The sequence below is a fragment of the Dicentrarchus labrax genome, unplaced genomic scaffold (assembly GCF_905237075.1).
Source record: "Dicentrarchus labrax unplaced genomic scaffold, dlabrax2021, whole genome shotgun sequence".
Lineage (NCBI taxonomy): Eukaryota > Metazoa > Chordata > Actinopteri > Moronidae > Dicentrarchus > Dicentrarchus labrax.
Genome location: NW_026136706.1, coordinates 14,014,608 through 14,041,764, shown reverse-complemented (window position 1 = coordinate 14,041,764; position 27,157 = coordinate 14,014,608). Strand labels below are relative to the sequence as shown.

At 39.0% G+C, this 27,157-nt stretch overlaps 1 protein-coding gene across 1 annotated transcript; it reads right to left on the bottom strand.

The window, feature by feature from the left end:
• Positions 1-967: 967 nt before the first annotated feature.
• kcnj3a (potassium inwardly rectifying channel subfamily J member 3a) lies at positions 968-26,662 on the bottom strand. The gene is made up of 3 exons (XM_051404534.1): positions 25,094-26,662; positions 23,966-24,182; positions 968-2,835 (listed from the first exon to the last, which is right to left on the bottom strand). The coding sequence occupies exons 1-3, from the start codon at positions 25,769-25,771 to the stop codon at positions 2,240-2,242; spliced, it is 1,491 nt and encodes a 496-aa protein (XP_051260494.1). The 5' UTR covers positions 25,772-26,662; the 3' UTR covers positions 968-2,239.
• Positions 26,663-27,157: the final 495 nt, after the last annotated feature.

Sequence of the window (27,157 nt, the reverse complement as noted above, 5' to 3'; positions counted from 1 at the left end):
ATTGTGAATGTTATATCTTTTGTGTTTTGTTTTTTTAAAACGGTCTGCAGACTGTACCACTGAACTCTAAAAAGATACAATCTGCATGTTTGCCCCCTGAGATTTTTGACAGGGTTTTGGTTCAGTTATCTACTAGAGCACATGTTCAGTATCAGTCAGCACAGGAATTTGGAGTGATCATCCAAGTATATATCAGTTTTACTGGGGTTTGCTCATTAAATGCTCACATGTGCTCTGGAACATTTACAAAGAAAGAATTTCCTTAAAAACAATAATTGCTATGTAGTAATTAATTAGAATTACTTGGCATTGTTGCTCTTCAAGAAAGAATTGTATATATTTTGAAATAGGAGGAGATTGATACTAATCTCATATAAGTACGGCTAACATGAGGCTACAGCCAGTAGCTGGTTAGCTTAGCTTAGCATAAACACTGAAAAGAGGGGGGTACAGCTAGCCTTACTAACACATTACATCTAAAAAAAACAAAGAGTAAAAATGTACACACAATATAAAGTATTAATTAGTGAGCTTTAGAGTTGCTGGTAGGTGGACTTTTTTTCACTTATGGGCAGAGCCAGGCTAGCTGGCTCCAGTCTTTTAGGCTAAGCTAACCAGCTATTGGCCATAGCAACATATTTTTACCATACATGAGAGCGGTATCAAACTCCTCACCAAACTCTCTGCAAGAAAGTGTGTTTCTCACATGCCAATCAATTCTTTTAAGCTGAACAGTCAAAATTGATATGTGCACAGTGATTTGAATATGCTTAGCTTTAGGCGATGATGAGACTTATTATTCAATGGTAGATGCATCCACACAGGCCCATCACAGCTCTTTACAGTGAGGTAAGTGTGTTGTTGGCCTTCCATCATTTTGACCACCCCCTGTAAGAAGTATGTAATAAAAATTGAATTGATTTGAACAGGTAAAGCATGCATTACATCTAGTCAAAGTAACAAGATGTTAAACAGTTATGTTAGATCTTTATTCCTGAAGAGATTGGGTATCATACAATGTCTTTGATGCATTTAGAGAAAACCAGATTTCATGGCATGGATTCAGTAAACAGAATGAATATGGGGCTGTGGTAGACCCTGTGGCTATATAAAGATTATAGTCATTATAATATTATTGCTTTCATCACAGAGGAGGGAGATTATGGGCCCTTAAGACAAAGGTTATGATTTCCTTATAGGCCCACATCTAAATCTAACCAGTAACACCTAAGTTGAAATTCTAATGGAGTGTTTTGTATGACCACACAGGCCTACAGTAGATTAAGTTGATAATTGTTATATAATGGAACAAAGTGATTGCACAGTACTGAACTACTGCTCTAAGCAGTTAATTAATGACAAAAATGCCCATAAATGCTCTCTAAAATCACTGGGGATTATATAATGATTGCTTTGTGCTTATCAAGTACAAGTATTGACTCTTTCAACTTAAGTGTTACTTTAATAAGCGAGTGAAAATTGCGTAGCATTGTGCCCAGTTCAGATGGGTCATTGATGCCAATAATGCATTTTCAAATGTGAAATATGCATCATCTAGCAACATACTTTGAGTTTGATCAACTAATAAATTCATAAAATCGCACATGGTAAAATAGTCTATATATGAAATACCAAAAATCCAGCTGTGAACAAATATGAAAATGGAAACAAGGTAATATAGTTAAGGCTAAACATCTTTGTCTATTACCTTTGTATAGCTAAGTCAATAAGAGGAGCATGCAATCAACATAACATTGCCACAATTTTACATTAAACAACAAAAGCAACCAACTCAAAACAAATGTATGTGCCTTTTGTCACCACAAATTAGAACCATGTAATGTAGGTTTTCCACGTGGTAAATCATATGGCTTTGTGCAATTTTTCACTGTCAGTAAATTCACTAATGAAATTGTTTTTGTAAAATAATATATCAATAAATGTCATGCCAGAAATTATTGAGATTCTGTTCTACATGCGCTGTTTCTTACATGCCAGATTGTGCTAATTGTACATCATCCTAAAAAAAATATCAGAGGTCTTTCGTCATAGCATGTACACTTACATCCAGGGACAAATGTGCTCAATTCCATCACCCTACTTTATATAAGGTATTTGTGCACATATTCTACATTTCTTTTAATATAAGAATATTGTCCATTAATAAATTAGGAATAGTACCAGGACTTCAGGTAGGGAAATAAAGGTGGATGGCATAAGATAAAATATGTTGCCTGCTTTATGTAAAGCGATCTGAATTCATCTTTCTGAGTTTAGGTGGCAGGTGTCCGTCCATCCTGCCCCCTCCTCCCCCAGCCAGTCGCTGCAGCTTGGGAGGTAAGTCCGCCACTGACTTACTCATGGGCTCTGTGTTGATCTTGGAGGCCTTACCAGCCTGTTTATCATCAGAGACACCGGGAACAGAGCTGATTCGCTGCAGCTTCATGGGCAGGTCTCCAAAGCTGTAAGTCATCTCTGAAGTAGTGGAGCTCATCCTTAGTAGCTTCTTGGGCAGGCCTTCCCGCCCTGTGATCTTCTGGAGCTTGGTGGGCAGCTTGGTGGTGCTGTCATTGTCCTCCAGGCTCTCCAGGCAGTCCAAAGAGCTGTTCTTCTCCCCGCTGTTGCACAGGGACGGAGCCATGAGGGGTGAGGAGAGAAGCAGAGCCTCTTCCTGCTCCTTCACGCTGTATGGAGTGGTGGGCACCTCGAATGTGGCGTGGAACTGAGAGTAGTCCACCTTGAAGAAGCCTTCCTCCAAGGAGATTACCGGGAAGAAGCGGTGTCCCCAAAGAACCTCATCCTCAGTGTATGACGTCCTCGCTTGGCAGGTCATCCCTGTCAAAGAGAAAATAAACATACAGAAAAAGACTGGATGAATTGACAGGTTTGTTTGTACAAATTAATGTTGAGTCTTAAAAAACTATGACATATTATGTGTCATTGTCCTGCTACAGCTCCACACAACATTTTAGGATGAAATGTTTCAAGACTAGTATTAAACAACAGAGTCCTGATTTAATTATATGTTTGGCACCGTTCCATAAGAATCAACAATACGGTATTCACGAGGACTCTTGCCATTTTCAGATCACAAAGCAAACAAATAAAAGTGCCTCAATAAATAAGCACTTACTGTATTACAGAGCCAGCTGCCTAAATAAAAGCTTAATTGATTTTTTGGTTTTCAAATGCGATGTTTATGAGCAATTTCCAGTCTAACATGAAAAATAATTAAAAGCACAGCTGAGTTATTTGCTGTGTGTGTGTGTGTGTGTGTGTGTGTGTGTGTGTGTGTGTGTGTGTGTGTGTGTGTTTTATAGTGGCTAATTATTTACAGTTTTATACAACACACAATTCTCCATACTGAGTTCATTTTTGTCAGCACAACATCCAACTATCTATCTATCCATTTATCTGTCTAGATGGGATTGTGCTACCTTACAGTATATGAGCAGAAATTAATCAGAAATGCTGCAGTACACTTAAGTAGGCCTTTTTTCTGCCATAGAATAATACAATTTACAGAAAACTACGGTAATGCAATACAAAACTATACATACTTGTATAGGATAGCTACAGGTATATAAATACAACAGTGCTAACCCTGTCTTCTGAATTTGGCCACAATTCCTCATCCACATCACACCTTAAATCCTCTGCAATACAACTGGCAAATAATCTAGTCTGATTCCTCACAATCGCCCAGACATCCAGCACTCATTGAATCCAAGAGGGACATCTGATCATGTGATTGGTGGTCATATATTTTCCATCTTCATGAAGAAAAGAATTCCTCTATATGGGGTTAAGGAATGGAGAGTAAGGTGGAAGGAAAAGTGACACTGGGATAGGCTGTAAACCACTCTGTGACTGGAAGAGAACGGTGGAATGCCATATTGTCCCATACAATTACATAATGTTATGGATTCTGCCACACCTCAAGTCGTTCATAGAGATCATCAAGGAATGAACACAGATGCTTACTTAAGTATGTTCTAATTAGGAGTTAATGAATTTTTATTTTTCATATTTCTTTTTATATTGTGAGTATATAGTAGTATCTAGTATGTAGTTGTAACAGAATGTAAGAAATTGTAGCTTAATTTACAGTAATGGTGTGTTATCTTAGGCGCTGAGCATAACAGTTTTTATAATAGTATGTAAACATGTGCAAAATGGACTGTAAATACACATAGTTTTGGTGGTGGTTGAGTTTAAAACACGTGGTCATTTTGTGTCAAACATTGTCCACATTAACTTCCATTGTGCTGACTGTGTGAAGAGATTTGATGTGTGTTACCAACTACAAAATAAATACAAATATAAAATACAATTCATTCTGAAATTACTGTTAATTAGAAAGGGGCAATGCAATTTTAATTCACAAAGTAAACTTGATATGAATATAATGTTCATATCATATTAAGAATAAGACAATGCATAACATTATATATGGGAAAAGGTAAGGCTTTGAGAGGCAGGATACTTGTTTTGGTTAGTAGAAAAAACAGCTCAGGTCTTCCCCACATCACCTCTTGTGCTACTTAACAGTTCAGTCCACACTCTAAGCTTAGCTAGTAGCTACAAAAGATAGAGGATTAAGATAATCAAATTGCTGGAGAGGCAAACCCACAGGACTATAGGCTGCAGGCAAAGGCTTCAGGAGGTCTAGCTCACACTAAAAAATTCTTTGGAGCTTTTAAAGGGAATCCAATTTAATCCAAAAGACAAAACGTAACATGAAGAATCTGTTACATAACATTGTTCAGCTTGAGAAAAGCCTAAATGAGTGTGACAACTTAGTTAAAAGCATTAAATTCTGTCATTTGGAGATTACAAATTAAAAGAAAATATCCTATTTCGCATGTTCTGCGCTTGTGTGTGTACGCGTAACTACGCTCTGCAAATTCAGCACAAGATAGAAGATTATGATACACTTTGAATACATTTTCCCTCAAAGGGGACTGTGAATTAAATCCCTGCTTAAAATCTCCCCTCACATCCTCAGAAACAAATTAATGCAATTAGCAAAATCATGTGGTTTGAATTAATGATCAACAACTTTTTTCCATGCAAAATTATTGGATGCTTATTAGTGATTACTCATCACCATTATTCAGCAGCTGCTATCATAGCTGCCTGTGCGTGTATCAAACCACACTGCTTACAGGAAAGCCCTATCCCTCTTATTATGGTTAGCATTATCCTAAAAAACAACTTTAATTTCTCACTGAAAGTGAGTATAGAAAATCTATAATTAGGTTTACAACTTAAACAAAACACAAGATTGGTTATATCAGCCCAAAAATCCCTTATTTAAGCATAGAGGAATGGCTGGGGGCACACATGTTAAGGCTTGTTGAAATCCATTAGGAAATCAGCAACTGCAGTAGGTTATTATCACATGTTTTAATTACCAGCTTAATATTGCTCTAGCAGCAGTTGGGTCCAAACTAAGACGAAGCACTCATTCACAGTGAGACACTGCTGCTGATTGTGAGGATGTCCTCACCGAAACTAGAGACATCTGTGATTCCACACGATTCCCAAGGTCATAAAATAATTCACTGATAACAGCTCTGTACACAATCGCAGATGTGCAAGAGACTGAACATCAAATGCGTTTGGGGTATTCAAAGCATTACTTCTGCACTATTGCTTCAGAGTCCCGGAGCCTTTAGGCATATGGAAGTGAGCTGCAGTGAATAAAGTAGGCAAAGCTAATGAGAACTTTGGGGCCAAAGCGATTGAGAGTTAAGTGTGAATGGAAGTCTTATTGCATTGTGAGCCTTTTAAGCTGCCTCCAGTCAAAACATAGTCACCATTTGATCATCCGCAGGCTTATATATACTGATTCTGAGAAAAACTGAGGTGTAAAACGTTTTTTGCTGCTGTTGCTTTTGGTTTTTGAACAGCTAATCACCACCAGAAGTCAGTCGTGCCTGCTTTATTGAATAGTACAGTCGATGCGGCGACGTTAACTGGACATCCATACAGTAAATACAGGGCTGCAACATCAATAGCGACTTTGCTGGTGCGTGATAAGAAAAGAAGGTTGCGCCTAAAGCAAAAGGTTGTTACAGTAATACACAAGACACAAATAGCTTCATGTTACATCTATTAATAATGCTCGATTGTCCCTGCAGATGGTGTATGAGTTACTGTAAGACCTCTCTGGAAACCCCTAAACCCTGCAGGACGGGGACTGAACCTGATTCCCTTCCTCTAAAGCCACTCAACCCACAAAAAAAAAAAGTCTCACGAACGTGGATGGTCTAATCAGCTACCCTTCTTCAAAACAAAACAATGGCACTAGACTTAATCATGATCATTAATATACATTTAATTTCCATACATTATTCAAGGCTTGGTGCCTGTGCCATGTATAATTATAGATAGGGTTGCATCACATAGTATGTACAATTGTGTTGCTAAAGACCAGCTGTTCTGAAACACCCACACTCATATGGCGCATGGCATTAACAGACACTGCAACGGTAATGAACTGTGTGCCTCGACTTTCACTGAGGCCACGACATAGTCCGATTTGTGATGGAAATACACACGCTATGTGGAAGAATATGTTAGACAGAGACCTCAAGATGATAGCAGAGTACAGTTAAACAGCTAAAAATAGCACTAATGTGAAAAACTAAAACCTGATTTTGAAATTTGCTGCAATTATTCAATATAATTCCTAAAAATAGCAATCCAGTCACGTACCCATGTCGGTGTGTATTTCGTATTACTGGTAAAAGCTTATGTAACTCTAAAATATACGCCTGCCCGGGACTCAGTGTTTCTATGGAAACAAAACTGTAGGAATGTGTGCATGCGACAGTCATAAACCTTTTCATTGCTGAGTTTTGTCAAAAGTAACAGTGACAACACAACACTAAAGTCTCTCTCTTAGATCACGACAAAAATAACAAACACTCCATCTGCTGAAAATGGATTTTCCATTGTGGAGAGGGTCAAATCATCCATATGACTCCAGAGTCAGACCAAAATGGTTTTACTGTCACTGAAACATGACCTTTTGCAACACTAAACCCCAGCTCAAAGTGCCTTTGTTTTGGTGGTTTGGGTAAATCATATATTTTGGTGACTTCTCATCAGTGAAGGCTGGAACACATATTACAAATGTCATCTTCATTAAAGCATAGAGCCATTTTCTCTTCCCCTTTCATCTATCACTCTTAGTATATTGTAGTGGTTTATGTCCGTGTCATCTTCATGACATTACATTCTTTATCATACAAACGTGTGTCATAAACACATGCTGCAGGGAAGAAAACAAAACAAAAATCTTGTCCTATCTCTGCTGTTGTTTTCTGCGGGGAACATGCAACAGTAGGACATCACATTAGTAAGAAACACCTCAGAATACCAGTTAGGCTAATTAGTTAACATCAACTTAATTTATTTATTAGCTTGTTTATTAGATTCGATTCGATTCGATTAAATAATTTTGGGTATGTTTTTTTGCACTGCAACTAGGTACACCTGGCTTTTTTATTGATGTTGTATGTTTTTTCCTTTATTCAACATAATATAAAGAGAGACAGGAAGAGAAAGGGGGTGGTGACATGTAGCAAAGGTCGCCAACTCATACCAGGATTGTTGTGGTTACACTGTGTGCATCTTTAACCACATGACCACCAAGATGCCTGACACCTGGTTCTTTCAATACAGTGTATATCATTGCTGTTCTGTGTATATCGTATATCTCTATCCTGCTGAGGCAAAATGTGGGCAGTGGAGGATGTGCTTCAGTTTGCTGATTTGTAGTCCATTTAAGAGGTCAACCACACACACATAATTGCTACTGATTGAGGCTGCGACTTCGCTTCAAAGTTCACCAATGTTGAACTCCACATGAAGCTAAGATGCGAATCTGCTTTGCCATCATAAGCTAAGGAGTTTGTTTTGCTCCTTTGCTCGCATAGAATAGAGGGGAGGTGAATATTTACAAATGTTGTGATTTTGTGTATATATGACCGAAGCCCTAAGATGTTTTTCAGGTGTGGCAACACTCTTAGCTGGCCTCTGGGTCATCAGGGAGATTCAGCTCACCTGATCTGGTGGCAAGAGTATAAGCTGGTGGCAGTCAGACAGTATTTCTCTCTTCCATGAGCGACTAACATTAGTTCAGCTTGTTTCTCTGATAACTTAAGATCCAGACATTCTGGAGGTTTTTACCAGGTGCCGAGGTCTTCTCCTCTCCAAAACAAATGGACATGGACAAGGTTTTACATTAAAAATCATTTAGGTTAATTATTCTACTTTCTCTGATACTGTTCATCGTAGAAAGGACGTCCTGGAGTGGCTGTGGGTTGAGCTGCTGCTAACGTCAGCCCAGTCTGATGACTAAAATCCTTCATTCAAGATATATATATAGCTAAAAATGACTAGGATCTCAAAAGTTTTGCTTAAAAATGTGGCTTAAAACTTGATAAAATGTCTATTTATGACAGCTTTATGACACATGTGCAAAGGGGATATGAATCTATTGACAGGCTACCATTGAAACGTACCATTAACTGAACAAAAAAAATCCAGTGTTCTCTGTTTGAACATTGTTGGAAACATTTGCGATAATAAGTACTGTAATGTGGAAATATTATTATAACTTTAAAACTTTGTTTCTGAGCTTAAATCAATGGCTGTATTGGCCTTAGACATAGCACAATATATTCAACAATTAATCCTTTAGTTTATCTGAAAACTTAAAAATATCTTGAAATCTTTGTTTTCCCTTGCCTTACAAAATTACTGGCTCTCAGCCATGATACACACACATACCAAAAGTTCAAAAACATAACAATGGTATTTACAAACTTAAAATATGACACACAGGAATAAGACCCAAAAGTATTAGTCAATTAATCAAAACTTGAGATGTACAACAACTTTGATGATTGACTAATCACTAGAAAGTTTTTCAAATGTGTCAAAATGTATGCTTCTCTTTTTTTTATATGATAGTAAGTTAAACATTTTTGGATTATGGACTCTTTGTTGTAGAAGAGAAAAATTGATTTGAATGCTTTACCCCGGGCTCGGGATGTTTTTAGCTTTTTCTGACATTATAAAAATTGGTTCACAGAGAGTCCGATTGATTGATGATTAAATAATCTTCTGTTGCAGCCCTAACTAGACTGAAAACAATAAAAGCAAATCAACACATGATCAGATTCATGAACAAAAGTAAATACAGTTAAACCACATTATCTCCACTGGGGGAAAGATGGGGGCAGAAGGAACCAGTAGGAAAAAAACCTCTTTGGGATCGATGAAGAAACAATTCCTCATTCAACCCGTTAGGAGAGAAATTTGTAACTCTGTGGATCCATTACACTACTAATTTCAGTAAATGGTTATCTGTTCTCCTTCTGTGACTCAGTATAAGCCAATACCAATACATTTAAAATCCTCAATGGAGTGGCCCTTCTAAATAAAGCACAGCACAGTCAGAGACTCTGTACCATCTGGTTGTTTTACCAGAGGCGTTACATATGTTTCGTGGTCAGATCTGATAGATCGAGGGGCGCCCTAGTAGCTAACCTGGTGGAGCTGCCGCCCAGTGTACCACGGCTGCGTCCTTGCTGCAGTGGCCAGGGGTTCAACTCTGACCTGCGGCCCTTTGCTGTCTGGTGTCCCCTCTCTCTCACTCCCTTCTTTCCTGTCACTGTACATCTGTCACTATCCATTAAAGGCGATAAAAAAGCCCCAACAAATATATATTTAAAAAAGAAAAATCTGATAAATCGTTGTGCTTTAGTATTTAAGTATATTTGACAACAGAAAAAAAAACAATCTAAGAATAATTCTGCAAATTACCCTATGTTTTAAACTAATCATTCAACAGAAGTTGTGGAAGAAGTGCCAGAGACCAGCTCGAGGTCTGCTCAAGGTTTCTGCTTCTAAAAAGGACGTTTTTCCTTGCCACTGTCGCCAAGTGCTCGCTCATGGTGGGAACTGTTGCGTTTCTGTAAATAATTTTACAAGGATGCTCTATTTGAAAAGTGTCTTGAGATAAGGTTTGTTATGATTTGGCAATATACACAAATACAATTGAATTTAATTTAATTAAAAGTAGATATTTCACAATGGATGGATGATTACTTCGGTCCTGCATTAAAAAAAATACTCAACGCTGAACTTATCAATAAATTTATATTCCAAATTAACAAAATGACTATTTCTAATGGTTAAGAGGTCGCTTGTTGTGAGAAACCCACACAAAATTACTGACTCTCAACTTCCACTCAGCTCTATAGAGCGTTTGAGCGTCTTTTGGGTCATTGCTTTTTTTTTTTTTTTTTACGTCCCACAACTTCACTGGTCTGATTCACTCTCACTGCTCTTAGCGTCACTTACAGCAGCAGCAGGAACAAAAAAGTTCTGATAACCCAGCCTGCCCATCACCAATCAGCAGAGAGACAAAGTTAGTGACTAGCTGGTGAACATAGTGGAAATATTAAACGGCTAAAGATAATTCTTTAAGTGGAGGCCTTTAGACCTTAACAGAGCTAAAAAGAGTGTTAATAGTGGACCTGTATTCCCCAGGTGGCCAGAAACACGACTTTGAATGAGCATTAATGTTGCTCCATGTCTGCTGGAGATATAATTAGCCAACTAACACATTCGCTATAACAACTTTATGAGGTATAAATACGTTACTGTTGTGTTTACAGCTTGCTGCCAAATGGTCAAAAACATAAATTAATACTACAATAAATAACAGACAGTCGCATTCCCAGGTTGTCAAATACCAACACTTTGACAACACTTTGGCAACCCAAAGCATCAGTATTTGAAGACCTGGGAGCACAAACACCAACTGTTGTGCTGTGTGGCTTGCTTCAATCTCAGCCACTTTGTTCGTGTCCAGCTGTCACATACTGTAGTTGTTACTTTTTCATTTAAGATTAAAGCATCATTACAGCAGACCGGACCCCAGGAAGAATAGCTGCTGCAGTGCTGTAGCTAATTGGGATCCTAATAAACTAAACTGTATCCAGGCGAGTAGGAAATGTACTATAACTGGGCAAAGAGACCTGAAGAGGACGTTGACGGAACTAAAAAAGAGAAAAAAGACAATGGTCAAGCAAGAGGACGGCGGCCAAGAGTAAATCTAGGACTGGCTTTTAGTCTTTGGCGAGAGATTTGAGAAAGAAAAGGCTGCTGACCTTCTTGTTGTTGGACTAGTAGGTATTAGCTGGCTAGTATTGATGCCTTGTGTTGTTGCACTTGCTTGATGTTTGGCTGTGTTAGAAAAGTTGTATTTATGACAGTAGTATATAAGTGAACTGCACTCTGAAACAGGGAGCACCAAATAGCAAAAAACACCAATTATTACATTGTGTTCTTTCTGCTGTATCATATTTTTGCTCCTCAGGTAAAAGCCTTGTCTTTTTGTCTCTGGATTAGGGTTCCTTATTTCACCTGAATATCAACATTTCATTATTATCACATTTGTTTTTGATTGTATACAAATTAATTGAAATCTAAAGGTGGAAGTAACAATTACAATCAAATTATGAACAAAAAAATGTCTTGACTTTTTGCATACTGTTTTGACACAGTTTTTTATAAAGGGCAAAAAAGAAAATTATACCAAACTTGATATGAAAAATGATCTTAGACATTTCAAATATTGTTACATACCAACTCTGTTCTATGACATCTCCAACTCTGCCTACTGTACACAGGTTTTGAGATATATGATCTTTTCTGACTGGCCAATCTTACACAAGTGTGAAATCCCTTCAGAAGTCCCTCATTGCTTAAGTTCACCAGGCAATTTACTGCTCTCATACTGTATGCAATATCCATGTGACAGCATGAGCGGCATTAGAATAATCCTTTGCTGAATCCACAAATTCAAGACAGATATGAAAAAAATGCATCTCATTAAAGTAAATTTCAGAGGTGAAAGAATATAGAAAATCCAAGTGCAAACATTTTCTGCATCAATGTTTGCATTTGTTTTACATGTTTTTCTGCCATCTCAGCAATAACCATGTTTTTGAATCTCCAGGCATAATCCAAATAAGAAAATCAAATGGAATTTCAAAAAATTAAGTATTTTGGCAATGACTATACAGCACTGAGATGGGATGTCTGTCTGGAGATTACAGGTGCTCGATCTGCACTGTATAGTATATGCAATATTTCACAGGCTCTCACCTGATTCTATTATGGGCTGAAAAAAAGAAAAGAGGAAGTGTTGAGAATAAACTTTGAGATTTAGATGCCCAAAAGCCATCTCAGCTTGAGACTCTAAATAAATGCACTTTTCCTTGATAACACAGAGCTGGCTGCTTCTCTGGTCTAACAAAGTGAAGCAGCTGCAGACTCAGCAGAGTGACAGCAAAGATAAAATGGGTTCTTTGGGGGCTGGAATAGAAAAGCACTGTAAACTCAGAGGCAGCCTGCCAGTGTTTCTTGATAGTAGTCGAGGAAAAAAAAACAACCTAAGTGGTATTCACAGACTCGGCCGTCTCAAAGAAGCTCATCCAGGTTGTAGAAGCCAGAGGATCATATCCGTTTGGTGCCTGGCTCAGTCACATTCTCAGCTGCAAATCCGCACTTGACACACTGAGGACAGAGTAAAGTCAAGGAGCAGACCTGAGAGCAGAGATCTATTTATTGCAGCCCTGTCAAACCATTTGGGCAGAGTCTCAATCTGGATTTTTGAGGGGGGGAAAAAAAAATTTGAGCTATTATATGATTCAACAACCCACAGGCACCAAGCAAATGACACTCAAAATTGACTGCTATGTGAAAATGAAGGTTTATTCAAATGACTTCTCTAGATGAACTCTCACAATGCAAGTCACTGAAAAAGGGAAGGTGGGTGTGGAAGAGTTCTCCGCAACCTCCTATTTTGTGACAAAATCACAAATAACCTCTCTCTCTCTCTCTCTCTTTCTGTCTGGCTCTCTCTTTCACTCAGTCACTCAAATGGCCACACACACACACACACACACACACACACACACACACACACACACACACACACACACGCACGCACAGTCAAACGCACTCAGCAGTGCAGTGCTGTCAGCAAAGTCCCCTGACAGTCTATCACGGCTGTGGAAACAGCTCAAGTGTTATGTATGAGAAAAATGCTAGCAAAAACAAGCACGAGACCCTGGACAGCGCACACACAGAGCACCACCACACAACACCGTCCAAGATTCATCCTGATGTCATTGTTGGGCACTTGCTCCGGCCAAGGCTATCCACAAAATGCCTTTGCTACATCGCTGGATTGTGAGGGACAACAATTAACTCCAGGCAATTATCCTGTTCCTCATTTATTTGCAAAACAGCAAGCAGAATTCCCCTTTGTCTTCTTTTAGGATGTGTGTTACGTCATATTAAGCTGCTGAGCTAAATATGGTAATGGGAGCTGAAGAAGAGGAGCTGGGCAGTGTGTTTATTGAAGAGTGGAAAGTTCAATTCTCAGGTCTGAATAATATGGTTCTTGGTAGGCTTTTCACAAGGATGTATTATTTTCAATGAAATGTTACAAAGGATAGAACAAATTGTACCTATAAAAGAATAAAAACTATCTTTTTGATACAGACACAGCAATTGGGGCCCGTCTGATCATCTGTTTCTATGGTGACCACCATTGAGTGGTAAAGTCTAGAAAAATGCACAAGCATTCAGTGACCTGTTTTTCACAGTTTGACTTTTCAAAGAGGGAAATAAGTCCCCTCCCTCTGTTAAATACTGTTTTAGTGTGTGATCCATTTGTGAGGGTGGCTTCCAGTTGTTTGCAGCTCTGAGGTTTATTCCACCCATACAGCATCGGCTGAGCAATGAGAACAAGGAGGAAGCTGATGGAGGGAAAAGGCAGGAGAATTGCACTGCTGTGGGGGAGGGGAGAGCCTGCTGGATGCTGAGGCAATTGCTTGAGTGTGGAGGCTTTTGGAAAGGGAAGGAAGGGAAGGCAATAGGACCAGGGGCTGCCAACCATCTCCACACAAGGTGGGGTGTCAGGCAGGCTACAGGAACATATGGCTGTAGGCCATTAACACAGCCAGGAGAGCACATATTACCAACTGAAGGCAATTCTGAATACTGCTGTAAAGGGAACTAGTTAAGCAAAATCGATGGATTTCCTTTAGGCCAAACAACCAATATTGGTCACACTGGGCATGTGTTAACACCAACCAGGATAAACAATTTTTTCTTCATTATATATTGAGTGCAGAAATGATCAGGAAACCATTTTCCTTCCATAAAACAGACTAAGTGAGAGCCGTAATCTTATATTGATCTCGGCTATTAAATCTACTTAAGTCATGAAGAGGAGTTACAGCTGAAAGGGGGGAGACAAAAGAGAGTTTTTAAGCCTTAAGAGATCTCAGACTTAGATGTGCTAAAGAGAAGTAACATGCTGCTAAGACGGCGTCCTCATTGTTTTTTTCAAGTTTGTCACTTGAGCTCGAGAGCAGATTATCCCAGTAAACCCGAGTATGTCTGGGTGACAAAAACATTAAGGTGCATCCCAGAGGAGTGTCTTGCTAGAAGACAACATGTACATGTGCACTACATTTAGGCCACAGGATTGATTCACCTGCACTTTAGGGACGGTTGTACCTCCGGCAATCAATGCTGCCAGTGACCAGCACTGCAAGTGCATCGCCACCTTCCTCCTAACCTCTTAAACAAGTGGAGCCACAATAGTATCTCAATTATGGACATGTGACACTTTGCCCTGGGTGTCCATCCTCCATCTGGACAGGGGTTAATATTGAGGTCTACAGTTTGTGTTGTTAATTATGAAAAAAAGTGTCCTTCTCACAACTGCATGGCATGTGCCTCCTTTGAGACAAAGGCAACTGAGACCTGGTCAATTATCTTCAAACTGTTCACGGCATGACGAGCAGGCAGAGGCATTGTTGGGGAATACATTTCTCGTGCTTTCTTCACACGAGTTCATCCCAGGCCTGCCGCCACACCTCCTCTACCAGTGATTTATTGCCATCCAGCAGGGACTTGACAAATCCCTAAAGACACAATTACCGTGCTCCCCCTCGGGAAGCCAGCACAGTTCATCTAAAAGGGATAATGAATCTAGGATGTCATAGCTGGTTCGCTGCAATGCCCATTATGTGGAGTTCATCCCCAGTGCAATTATTGTATGTACAACCATAAGAGGTAAATCTCATAGATGTGTTCCAAGAATACACTTGTTTGTTTATCTAAAATTAGTAATGCTAATTTCAGTGTGATTCAATACAACATGCAAGCTAAAGCAGGCTGCATTCGTGCAGAGCAGAATGAGTAGCAATATACAGGGGGTGGACAAAATATCATGAACACCTTTACAATGTAATCAAACATGGCGACAAATCTCTGGGCTAATATTTAGATTGTGTGAGGCATTGACTAATCTTTATGGTGATTTTGAGAGTGTGTTGTTGTTGTAATGAACTGAATTAAATTGTAAATATAACCCCTGCCCATAGTATATAGTGCAGACTCACAATGCCGTGCAACACAATGGCAAATGGTAAATGGACCTGTACTTGTATAGCGTATATATGTTCTAGTCTTCGACCACTCAAAGCGCTTTTACACTACATGCCACATTCACCCTTTCACCACTCAGCGATGGCAGAGTCCATCGAACAAAAAATAATGGATTCATACACATTCACACACCGATGCTCCGCATCGTTCAGTATCTTGCTAAAGGATACTTCGACATGTGGCAGCAGGAGCCGCGGATCGAACCAACAACCTTCTAATTAGAAAATGACCCACTCTTCCTCTGAGCCACAGCCACCCCTGCAGTCCAACATCATCAAGACAATCAACACTCAGATGATGAACCAACATCTCTCTAAAATTCTGTCTCATGAACATTATAGGGCTGTTGTAATAGGTTGCGTTAGATTGTATAGATCTTCATGGTATTTCGTCCATCCTTGCATACGTATGTACCACATCCTGTAAAAAGTTTTTTTCTCATGCTACTTTTAGAAAAAATACAATCCTGACGTGTAAAACCTAATGGTGGAAGATGTATTCAGATTCTTTATTCAAATAAAAGTACCATGATATAATATTTATAAGAATATCTTAAAAAAACTCCAACCAAGAACCAAAGCAAACAGCAATAAATGCAGTCACTGCACTCTCCCTCAGTTTCTCAGAGCTTTGTCTGCAGTTACTGCAGCTTCAGTGTCTGTAAATCCCATAATCTAGCAAATTTCAGGTCAAACTATGGAATTGAAACTATGGGAATCTTTATGCTCTCAACTGGGAACTCTTACTTACTTCATCTGTGTATTATTAGCTAAGCCGATTGTAGTAGATAGTAATAATAGTTTGGATATTACTGTGCTAGTGCTAGCTAGACAGGACAAACTATTACTGGGCTAATTAAACTAAATGTGTCACACGTTAAAGCTCACAAAATAATACTTACATTCTTAATTGTTCATTTATTTTACACATGAAACACTAAGAAATACAGATTTAATAAAAAATCCAATTAGATTTAACGTTTCTCAGGGAAAAGACACTGAGATTGTAGTGACGGCACTACCTATATATCTGTTTATGGTAATACAAAGACAGACCAGATTTATTGGTAGAAATGGAATACAATATTCATAGGTATGTTTTTGTGTATAAACACCTGATAATAGGAATTGTTGTTTTGTTGTTACTTTATAATGAAAAAACACTGACAGACAGAAACACTGGCTCTAGATGCAGCCCTTCGTGTTTTTCATGCATTTCGCAGCTACCGTAGTTTCTCCTTCGTACCTGGAAGGGCAGGGTGAAGCGAGGGAGTTGCGATCTGTAACTACACTGCTAGATGCCACTAAATCCTACACACTAGACCTTTTAGTAAAGTTTAAATTCCAGCACTGGTAAAATCTTTGTAATTTTGATGAACATGATAAATAGTAATAACATAATGTCTATGCTTTTTAAATAAAGATTAGAGGGTGTATCAGTATATTATTGTATTCAGATCCAGACTTTATGTATCACTACATCTCTTTGTGACACTGCAAATCTGCTGAAATATTTAAGCCAGGTAGATGGAAAATGCATTGTTAATAAAGTCAAATGAACCAAAAGCATGGAATACTTTTTAACAAGAGAGCTGTAAGGTATCCAACACGTGGCTTATCGCAGGTGGAACTCAGCAGGGACAGCCACTTCTCTCCTGAGTTCTCACCCTGAGCACATTAGTTTTAATTGGAAACTCCTGCTCTCACCTGATGTGCAGCTTTAACGTCCCCACAGAAGCCACTTTAACCCTTTGACCCCGCAGGGATGTGGCAGGGAGCATGACACCAGGAGGAGAGGACGCACTCTCAGTGTAATGATTTAGAATGAATTATGGTCAGTTTATCCAGAGGATGGCACAGTCTTTCACAGCTGGCTCATATCTGGGGTTGCCAGTGTTTACCTCAGTTCTGGAGCTCCTGACGCCAGGCGACCTCGGACCTCCGGGGCTACAGCCTCTTACTCATATGATTGAAACTATTAGGCCTCCGGTGCAAGAGAAAGCTCTCCATTTTCATTTCAATTACTGCTGCTGATGATAAAACACAGATCGGGCCATGACATTGGCTGCTCAGCTAATCAGTGGCAATAGATGTTTCCAATTAATTATGCTGCCTGGCTTTACTACTAGACGGAGTCTGCATCACAGCAATTATTGCTCTTAATTTCATTTTCTAAGTATACACTTTATGTATATTTGTCGCACAACAGCAATAACTTAATTGAAGCCATGATGATACTATTATATAACAAAATAATTTTATCCACAACAAAGGTCAGGTAATTGATTTTTTATTTATCTAATGAGTTGAGAGTCTTTTTAATGCCTTTTTATTAAGAATTAATATATCGGATCATAAATCTTAAAGATTAATCTATGTAAACATTTAAAAAATAGAGTTATAGAGAGTAATACAGAGATGATTTGTACAATCAAATATTGAGCATACAGGTATGCGATTCATTATTCAAAGCTTCTTCAGTCACATACTGCATTTATGCAAACAAACACACATGAATAAACATTACCAGTTGGTCCAGTCTATACTCAACTAACCCCCTGCCACCCACACACATTTTAAAACGAGCAGATAGCTGGGATATTCTATTTTTTATTCTATAGCAGTGAATCATAGGAAAGCCTTGTAGCAGTATGAGGGGGCTGACAGAAATCGTTGAAAACAATCAAAATCAACGCACGACTTTTTCGAAGACAAGAGAGAGCGCTCTTTTTGCCATTACTTGCCTCATAACCAAATCAAGAGACACAATGTGATGCTGCGTTTCATGTACAACACACACATTCAGTGTAAAATCATTTAAAAACTTGCAGATTATGGGGTAGTTCAGCGTTTGCCTGCAGTACCAATGTGCTGCGTCACCAGAAGAGTGAAATAAAGTCTAACTGAGAACTCTCTGAGCAAACAACTACAAGCATTCACATAAACACTAAAATAACTGAGTTTAACATGAAGTAAATTTTATGCATATGAACCCAAAAAAGCCGTGGCAGTTTTTCTAAAAAAAACATTTCTAAATATGACTTATTTGCAGCATTTTATGAATTTCACGGCAAGTGTAATGATCACACACCACACATTTGCATGAAAGTCACATCAGTCTGAAAAGGAAAAGAAGGTTTATGCTGATGATACAGTTTATGAATCATTGCTTTTCATAGCAGATGAGTGAATTTAAAAACACTTTGCAGAGCTTGTGAAGATCTAAACACTGTTTTGCCACCATGTTAGACCCCAAACACACTATACAAAATGTCAGGGATAAACTAATGCGCTGACAGACCTCTTTGTGTTCTGTAATGAAAATGAGTTTCCACATGCAGTAAATCATCAGCTTGTTTATCTTTGTCAGTTATTATTTCTCTAATCTGAAAACTGCCTGGTCTTAAATTACAGAAATACACATTCAATCTTCAGCATACAGGAGCTGCAGCATTCAGACAGGAGTGTTGGGGTGTAACTGCATCCTGTATAAACCAAACACTGAAAATCATTAAATGAATTTAGTTGCAATACACTGATTAGTTTCATGGTTGGGGGAACCTAAACGTCTCTTACTGGCAGCTACAGTTTATTTTAGGTCCTCAAGAATCAGCTAATGAACAGATTGCCTCTGGCTTTGTATTTAAGCCTTTAAAGTGTTGAACAGCATCACTGGTGTTAATGGGACACTTATCTAAAGTTCTGATATATTTTAAGACTGATGTAGTAGTTCTCAATAACTCAGGTCATCATCTGCTCTGTAGTGTTACAGTGAAAATGTTCCTGCAGTGCTATTAATAGAATGTTATTTCACCTTTTTTAATCACAAGTTCATGATACATTTGAGAGAAGGCCTTATTTGACAGAAGACATTTTGAGATGTCACAGTAATGAACGCACAGGTGTAAATAATTAAAACTGATGATGGCTGAATTCAGTTTAGCTGCTTCAGGTTCAGGGTCCTGGTATTGTGCTTTTTGGCTTGCTGTGACATTAAGTATGTTATCATCCACCTGTTTTTTATGTGCATTTTCAATTCAAAAATAAAGCAAAAACGCTTTTCTCTCTTTCTCTGAGGTGGAAAAGCTGGTGTATCAATAAAAAAAAAATGTGTGTGATGGAAACAAAAAAACGAAGCAAATAAATGACAAACAGGATGTGCATGTGCAAGCATTAAACGTCCACTGAAGCTACCACCGTGTTTTCCACCACTTTAACTTTGACTGTTACTTAATTATGTCATCTCGTTGCACCCATTTCTTCTACAATGGTTTGATGGCACCGGACTAGAAAATTAGCGCCACCAGGCTGTTTATCCCAATGAACATTCACAAAACAGTAGTGGATGGAAACACACATTTATTACCATCTGCGACAGCAGGGCTAGTATTGTTTTCACCTTTTGAGTCTCTCTTGTGTGTGTGTGTGTGTGTGTGTCATTCTGGAGATAGCTAATGTAGCAGGAACTGCTACAGAAGTGGTTTTGAGTGCTTTGCCAGGTGTTTATATGTCTGTGGACAGATTTTTTAAATGCAGTAGCATCATAACATTCATTGTAAGATAAGGTGTGTAGCTGAAATAAAATGAAGACAGAGTTCAAAGATGACTGTGGTCCCATCCATGAGTACTCATAATAATGTAGTAATGGCTACTGAGTACTCATGGACCAGAGCAAAAACATGTTGACCGGCATCATGGCTGGTGTGATCCCATCACAAAATGGTCTCTAGTTTTTATTTCATTTTGCCAATTTTTTGAATTGGTTAAATTTTGCACAACATTCATGCATTCGTTACTGGGACAGTGGGAGTTTGTTAAGGACATTATTAACACCTGTGCTTTTCCAACTATGACGAGTCAAAATGCACCCACACAGGTGTTTTCATTCCGATATGTCCACTAGACAGTTGAAGTTGGGTGGAACTATGATGGAAATCAAATCATGTCACCAAACTCTAGGGACCAATAAGAATGATAGGATAAGTTGTCCCACCCCGAACGGCTCTACAGAACGAACAAATTTATACACGCATGCACAGTTCTGATGAGAGGTTTAATTAGGCAACATAAGTGAAAACATCAGTGTGATGTGCAATAGTTTTAGCTGATATTGGCTTAATACACATCCGCTCTGTGTCCTAAAATGTACATTTACTGTGTACAGTATATTCTGAGTTGGAAACATGTTTTTCTAAGGGTGCGAGATTTTTACCATATGGTACTCGTAGTCCGTGGTCATGTTTAGGCAACAAAAGCACTTTGGTATATATATATCGCATATTTTCACAGTGATACATACATAACCATAAAAAGTTTAATGATGTTTTAGTTGCTAAAAACTGATATTGTATTGCAAGAGCAAACACTATAGAATACACAAATGAAATATGGTCTCAATTAACATCCTGTGAGTTTGTTTAACCCCAACTTTTCATTATGTTGATAAAATACATAGTTTGGGCAGTATTATATTTCTCATAAAACATTATGGCTGTTGCAAATAAGTAGCACATAAAGCATAACTGCATATATATGGATATCATATAACAATTCAAAGAAACAACACTGAGATAACAGAACAGAAACTGTGAGCTGTTTGTCCAGCAGACCATGTCACAGCTGAGCAGATGTTACTGCACTGCGGACTCTGCACTTATCGCTCAACATAATAACAACATTTCAATAACTTGTTTACATGGTATTTATGATTAATTAGTATTAGCACTATATACAGACATCCTATATCAGCTGCCTGCAGTCATTACTTGTTATTAACTCGAGCTGAATTAAAATCCTCTTCTGTTTTTTAAACACCTGCAATGGACAAATAATGCAGAAGTAACTCCACTTGGTGTGACTGTGCTGTGAGATTCACATTAACAAAGTAACAGGGGGCTAAAGCGCTCACACAGAGCCTGCCATGCATATTAGCTCTGTAGCCAATGACACTGTAGTAACTCTGAAGATACTTGTTGGGGGGATTGTTATTGTGTCAGACAATATTCCTGTTGTTCTCCTCATTTCTAAAGGCTCCTTGTTTGTCTCCCCCACGGTTAGCTAGTTTTTCAGGGCAAGCAGTCAGACAGCATGTAAAATACGTTTAATTGCAACGTGATGTAATGCCAATTTATCCTCTGCAGCACAACATTTTTCCGCAGCCGTGTTAGAAAACCAACTCGATACCACAAAGCCACAACTGGCATTACACCAGAAGAAAATATGCTGCTACCAGACATCCTACATGTCTCATTTGGAACATGCATCATACTGAGTTGGTGATCAAAAATGCATTGGGCTCCGCTTCAAAAGGCACGAGGGACAGCTCATGCCTTTTTATACAATACAGGTTGTCGGAGGTTAAAGCAAAATATACTCCTTTTTTATTTTGTTGTGCATAACTTCAGTCAGTCCAGAATATTTTTGTGTGATCTCTGGCGAGGTTACTATGTCAAAAAGGATACACTGCTGTGTCTGTTATTATCTAGTAAGAAGGACAAAGACACATTGTGTAGCTTTAATCTGCAGCGGTGAGTATTTTAACTTGTGTTCCAGACAGTGGTTTTTCACACATAACAACAACAAAAAAAAACAACAACCAACATAGATGTGGGGAGTTGGGCAGCTTCCTCGCTAGTAAACAACAACCCTCATAAATATTTCATTTTATTCTTTCTCTCTGCTGTATCACCTGTTCTGGCAACCACCATCATAGTACAGTAACGCCTCCGTGTGCTTTTTCATATTTCAGGAGAGATCCTCCTTAATACCAAGTGATGTTGTCAACAAAGCAATTTCATTTCATGTTCGCCATCACATGTTTGCCTGGTTTATTACTGAAATTGTGTTATGATTCCTATACCATAGGAATAAAAAACCTAAGTTTAGGTGCAGTGCTGCAATCCTGAATACTCAAGGAGAGGTTGCCATGGAAACAGAGTTACATTGGCCAGAAATGAAAGCGTCTGAGGATTTAGACTTTCACTGTACATAAATTTTTAACCATAGATTGTTTCTACATCAGCCCTTCCACCAACTTCACACAACCACAACTGCTCCTCGATGCAGAGATTTCTGTGAAGTAAAGCCGTGAGCACAACAAGCCAGGCCAGTTTAATTAAAACTGAGATTGTGACTATTATAAGTGAAGACAATGTGATGACACATGCTTCTGTGACAGTTGCTGTAATACTATAAATGCTTGCTAATGATAATTCAATCACATCGCGACATTGAATATTTTCATATAAAATCAAAGTAATCCTTTTTCACGTGTCAGGTTAATTACTTGCACATTACAATTACTCTCATAAAAAAACTTGAGATTTAGATTTTTACACCAACACCGTGTTTAATGTGTTTTAAACTAAATTAATACATAATTAACTGAAAGGAAGAAGAAACAAAACAAGCAGCTGTAACTGAGAGAATCAGCCGTTCAAACACAGAGCAGACCAAATGTTGTGAGACATATCTAACGCTGTACCCAGACTGTACCGATACTCCATACACTAACATCCATGTAAACCATGTCATAAACTGAAGAATCAGGTAGAGCTCAACTGCAAAAAGACTTTAATGCAACTGAATTAAATAACTATTAAAACGATCTACTAGGAACTGAATATCTCTCCTAATTGCTGTCTGCAGTGTCAGCCTGCAAGCCTCTCTGTCACATCTCCATATGCTGTTTTCTCTGAAATAACCCATTACAACTGTTCCCTCTATAGCACTGAAGGAGCTCTCCCCACACTATATCAGCTGTGTCAAATAAACGGTTGAATTTAAAATGACCACAGTGGAAGAATTTTACTTGGGGCATTACTCATCTTGTGGAAATGGAATTCCCTAATTCCAAAGGGACCTTAGAAAGCAAGTTATTATCCCCTCTGAGAACAGCAGCCACAAGGTAGGTGCTGTACGGGCACAAAGGCGGAGGAATGCAATTTGTTTCAGATGAGAAAAAGAAAATGTATAAAGCCTAACGTTGACCCGCCGGAGTTTGAGAGTGTTCAACGTTCATATTTAGCTTGAAACTTGGCTCTGCTTCCCTTAACCCAGAAGGTGTTTTAATGCATAGATTAATAAATGGTTCGCTTAATGCCTGCAACACAAAATCAATCATCTATGATGTTTAAATACTAACCACTGCTATTACTAGCTTCTCTGCATGTTTGCCACAGAAACAAAAATCAATAAAATGCAATCAAGAGCTCAATAGTGAGTCTATTTGGATACCAGCTGTCAACACCTATGAAAGAGCTCAATATTATTCATAAGATTTGTTACAGAAAAACAATACAACGTCCTCAGCTACTGTACATTCAGCCTACGGCCACAACATGCATTGACACGAGCTCCAGGCTCTCGTTTTCAGCTGTAGGCCTGTAAACATGTTTGTGGTTACTCACCTGTGGTCTCCACTATTCCTTCTAGTATCACCACAATTTCAAACTGCTCTGTTTGCATGGACCTCTGGGAGAGTTCGTAGAAGGGGCTTTTGGTGTCAATCACATGGCAGATCGTGAGTGGTGAGACGAGAAAGAGTTGGTCTGCCCCGGTGCTGAAACCCACGTCCAACTCCAACTGATCCAGCGGAAGAAACTCGCCTTCGGGTGTCTGGCGAGACTAAGGAAGTGTACAGGAAGAGACAGAGACATTGTTTGGTGGGGAAAGGAAGGGGTAAGGCAGACTTATCTATCGCTCATCAAGAGACTTTTGTTTTCAGATTTTACATGCAATCAAAGCAACACGTCATCTGTCTATCAGAACAATTACTATATATTTTTTTCATGATATCTAAAGATCCATCTGTACAGCAAGAATATCCAACTCAGCATTTAATTTATTGCAATTCAACTGAATAAAATCACATGTTTGAAAAGTCTCCATATTGTTGCCTTTGTCTGCTGTGTTAGGACATGGAAACTAGAAGCAAGTACAATGCTTAAAACAGTTTAAATAATTCACTAAGATAGATATAGTTGCATTGCGGCTTTGGTAAAATGTACTGAGTTTATACTTTTAATTGCCTGTACTATCACTATATTGCTGTACTGTGTATTATCAGAAGTTTTTTTTTAGGTTTACTAGACAACATCCATAGATAATGTTGAGTTAATTAGGAACAGCAGCACACTTATGCCAAGTTGAAGCACACTACCACTTTGTCACTTTGTCTCACTAAAAACAAGAAGTTCTAGTCAAGGTGTGATGTTGTGCTGAAGGCCTCTTGACAAACTCCTCCATCAATTGTGCAAAATATGTAGTTTTCTGCTGATTACTAATGTGGTTACTTATTGGCCTAATTTCTTTATTTGCATCAGTGTAGTGGCAGGTTTGGAAGTGAGAATGAAGCTTTGTCTATTAAAGGCATCGTGGCTTCATGCACAGTTAGGAGTAGGCTTAAATGTCAGTGTGTAGGCCTTTCAGTATCAGTTTCCTAAAAAAGATTAAAAACAAGGACTGAGCCATGATAAACAATGGGATAAATATACTGGACGCCTCCTTTTTTTTTTTTTTAAAGTAGCATCACTTACTTTCAGCAATTTGCAGCGGATCTGTGCAGAGACCATATGGCTGTTACGCAGGTTGCCGACCCTGAACATGAGAGTTAGTTTCCCATCTCGCATAGAAATAACCGCATGTTCACTGAACATCAAAGTCTCTGCCCTTTTCTTGGGCTGAGACATCTTGATGAACATGCAGCCGATCAAAAAGGCATCGACGATCGATCCGAGGATCGACTGGAAAAGAAAGAGAATGATCCCCTCGGGGCATTTGTCTGTGATGTATCTGTAACCATATCCTATAGTGGCCTCGGTCTCTATGAAGAAGAGAAAGGCTGAGGGAAAGTTATAGACATTGGCCACACATGGAGTGTACTTGTCATTGTGGGCTCTGTTGAGGTCCCCTCTGATGTATGCGATGCACCACCACATAGAGGCCATGAAGAGCCAAGCGACTGTGTAGGTGAGGATGAAAATAAATAGATTCCAGCGCCATTTCAAATCTACGAGTGTTGTGAATAAGTCTGAGAGGTATCTGCTGGTTTCACCACCCAGGTTCCCATGCTGGACGTTACATCGCCCGTTCTTGTCCACGAACCGCTGCCTCTTCTTCTTTTTCTCTGGGGGAGGCTGATTGAATCCAGACCCGCTAGATGAGGTGGTCACTACCTGATAATCGTCCCCAAATTTCTTTCGAAGTGCAGACATACTACGATGACAGCAGCGAAAGAAATAACAAAGGATTCAATGATTGAAAAAAAAAAAAAAGTCTGGGTTGTAGTTGCTGCAGTCGTCAATGCCTGTGCGCAATGTCTCCTGTTTGGAAATAAGGCGATAAAAGTGCGCTGTCTTCGCCCCGGTTAGTCTTGTACCGTCCTCTTTCGCCACACACCACTGTTGCTACACTCTACAGCCATGAAATATCAATGATGTACGAGTAGTTTACAAACCCCGAAGATAGAAGCCACATGAAAAAATAAAAAATAAGAGACGCACAGGATAAGGTATCCAAACGCGCCAGCCGCACTCCAGGTTTTACAGGTTTATCAGTTGCTGCGTCGTGGATTACTCATCGCCCGTGAAGGTTGGGGCTATATCGACCTGTTCAAAAATGTACTCGCAGAGTAAGTTTTCATGCGAAAGTTCAAAATCCTTTAACGGCCCATAAAACACCAATATCTCTGCGTAATTAGTCGCTGGAAACGGTTTCCAGGAAACGTCTCTGTGCGCACTTGCGGCTGTGTTGGAGATTATTCGGCTTCCAGTCCTTCCTTTGTGATCTGTATACATAGGAGATGAATTGCATCCAAGCATATGACTGTAAAAAATGACGAGCTGGAAGAAGAGAATCACTGTCCCACTGTCGTCATTTTTGGCTGCGCGCATCGACGCTGATTACCAGGCTCTTTTCGGGCACCTATTCCACTCTCTCAGACAAATGTCGACTGGATTCTCATGGTTCAGCGACAGAGATTCACCAGATGCTCTTTTGGCTGCTTAGATCCTTCTTTGCCTTCGATTTCCCTGCGCGGCTCCTGCGCACTTCCACGTTTCCAGTGATGCACTGACTGTTGCCTAGTGGTACTACAAAGACAGACAATTTGGAGGAGGAGGGAAGAGGGTTTGCCTGATTTGACAGTTTTTTTTTTTTTTTTTCAAGTGATCAAATATGTGAAGCTGCAGCCAAGATGTCATGATGACTTTCAAATAATCAACACTGTACGCCACATTTTAGCCTCTAACAACAGGCCCCTGGCTCTGTAATATTGCCAAATTGGTTGATATAATGATACATTCTAGCTATGATAAAAACAGGAACAGAAAACAACAGTATTTTGTACATTTATCTCTGTGTTAATGTTGAACAAATATATTTCCATTGTCCACCTAATTTTCTCTATAATATATCTACAATTCAAGGAAATGTCCTCCCATCTGTGGTGGACTTTTACAAATGCACCTTGTTTGCTGTTTGTTTTTCTGGGTCACCTGTGATAACAGCCACTGATGACCCCACTTCCATCCCATGGGTGACTGCACCCACTTTATTCCGCGAATGCTTCACACAAGAGACCTCAACAGAGTAACAAGTTC

What these genes read in the sequence shown, in the direction of transcription:
- kcnj3a (XM_051404534.1), bottom strand. Translation starts at nt 25,771, where the DNA reads ATGTCTGCACTTCGAAAGAAATTTGGGGACGATTATCAGGTAGTGACC. An exon ending in TCCGCTGCAAATTGCTGAAA is followed by an intron (nt 24,183 to 25,093) that starts GTAAGTGATGCT and finishes ACACTTCCTTAG; the next exon opens with TCTCGCCAGACACCCGAAGG. An exon ending in AGGAATAGTGGAGACCACAG is followed by an intron (nt 2,836 to 23,965) that starts GTGAGTAACCAC and finishes TCTCTTTGACAG; the next exon opens with GGATGACCTGCCAAGCGAGG.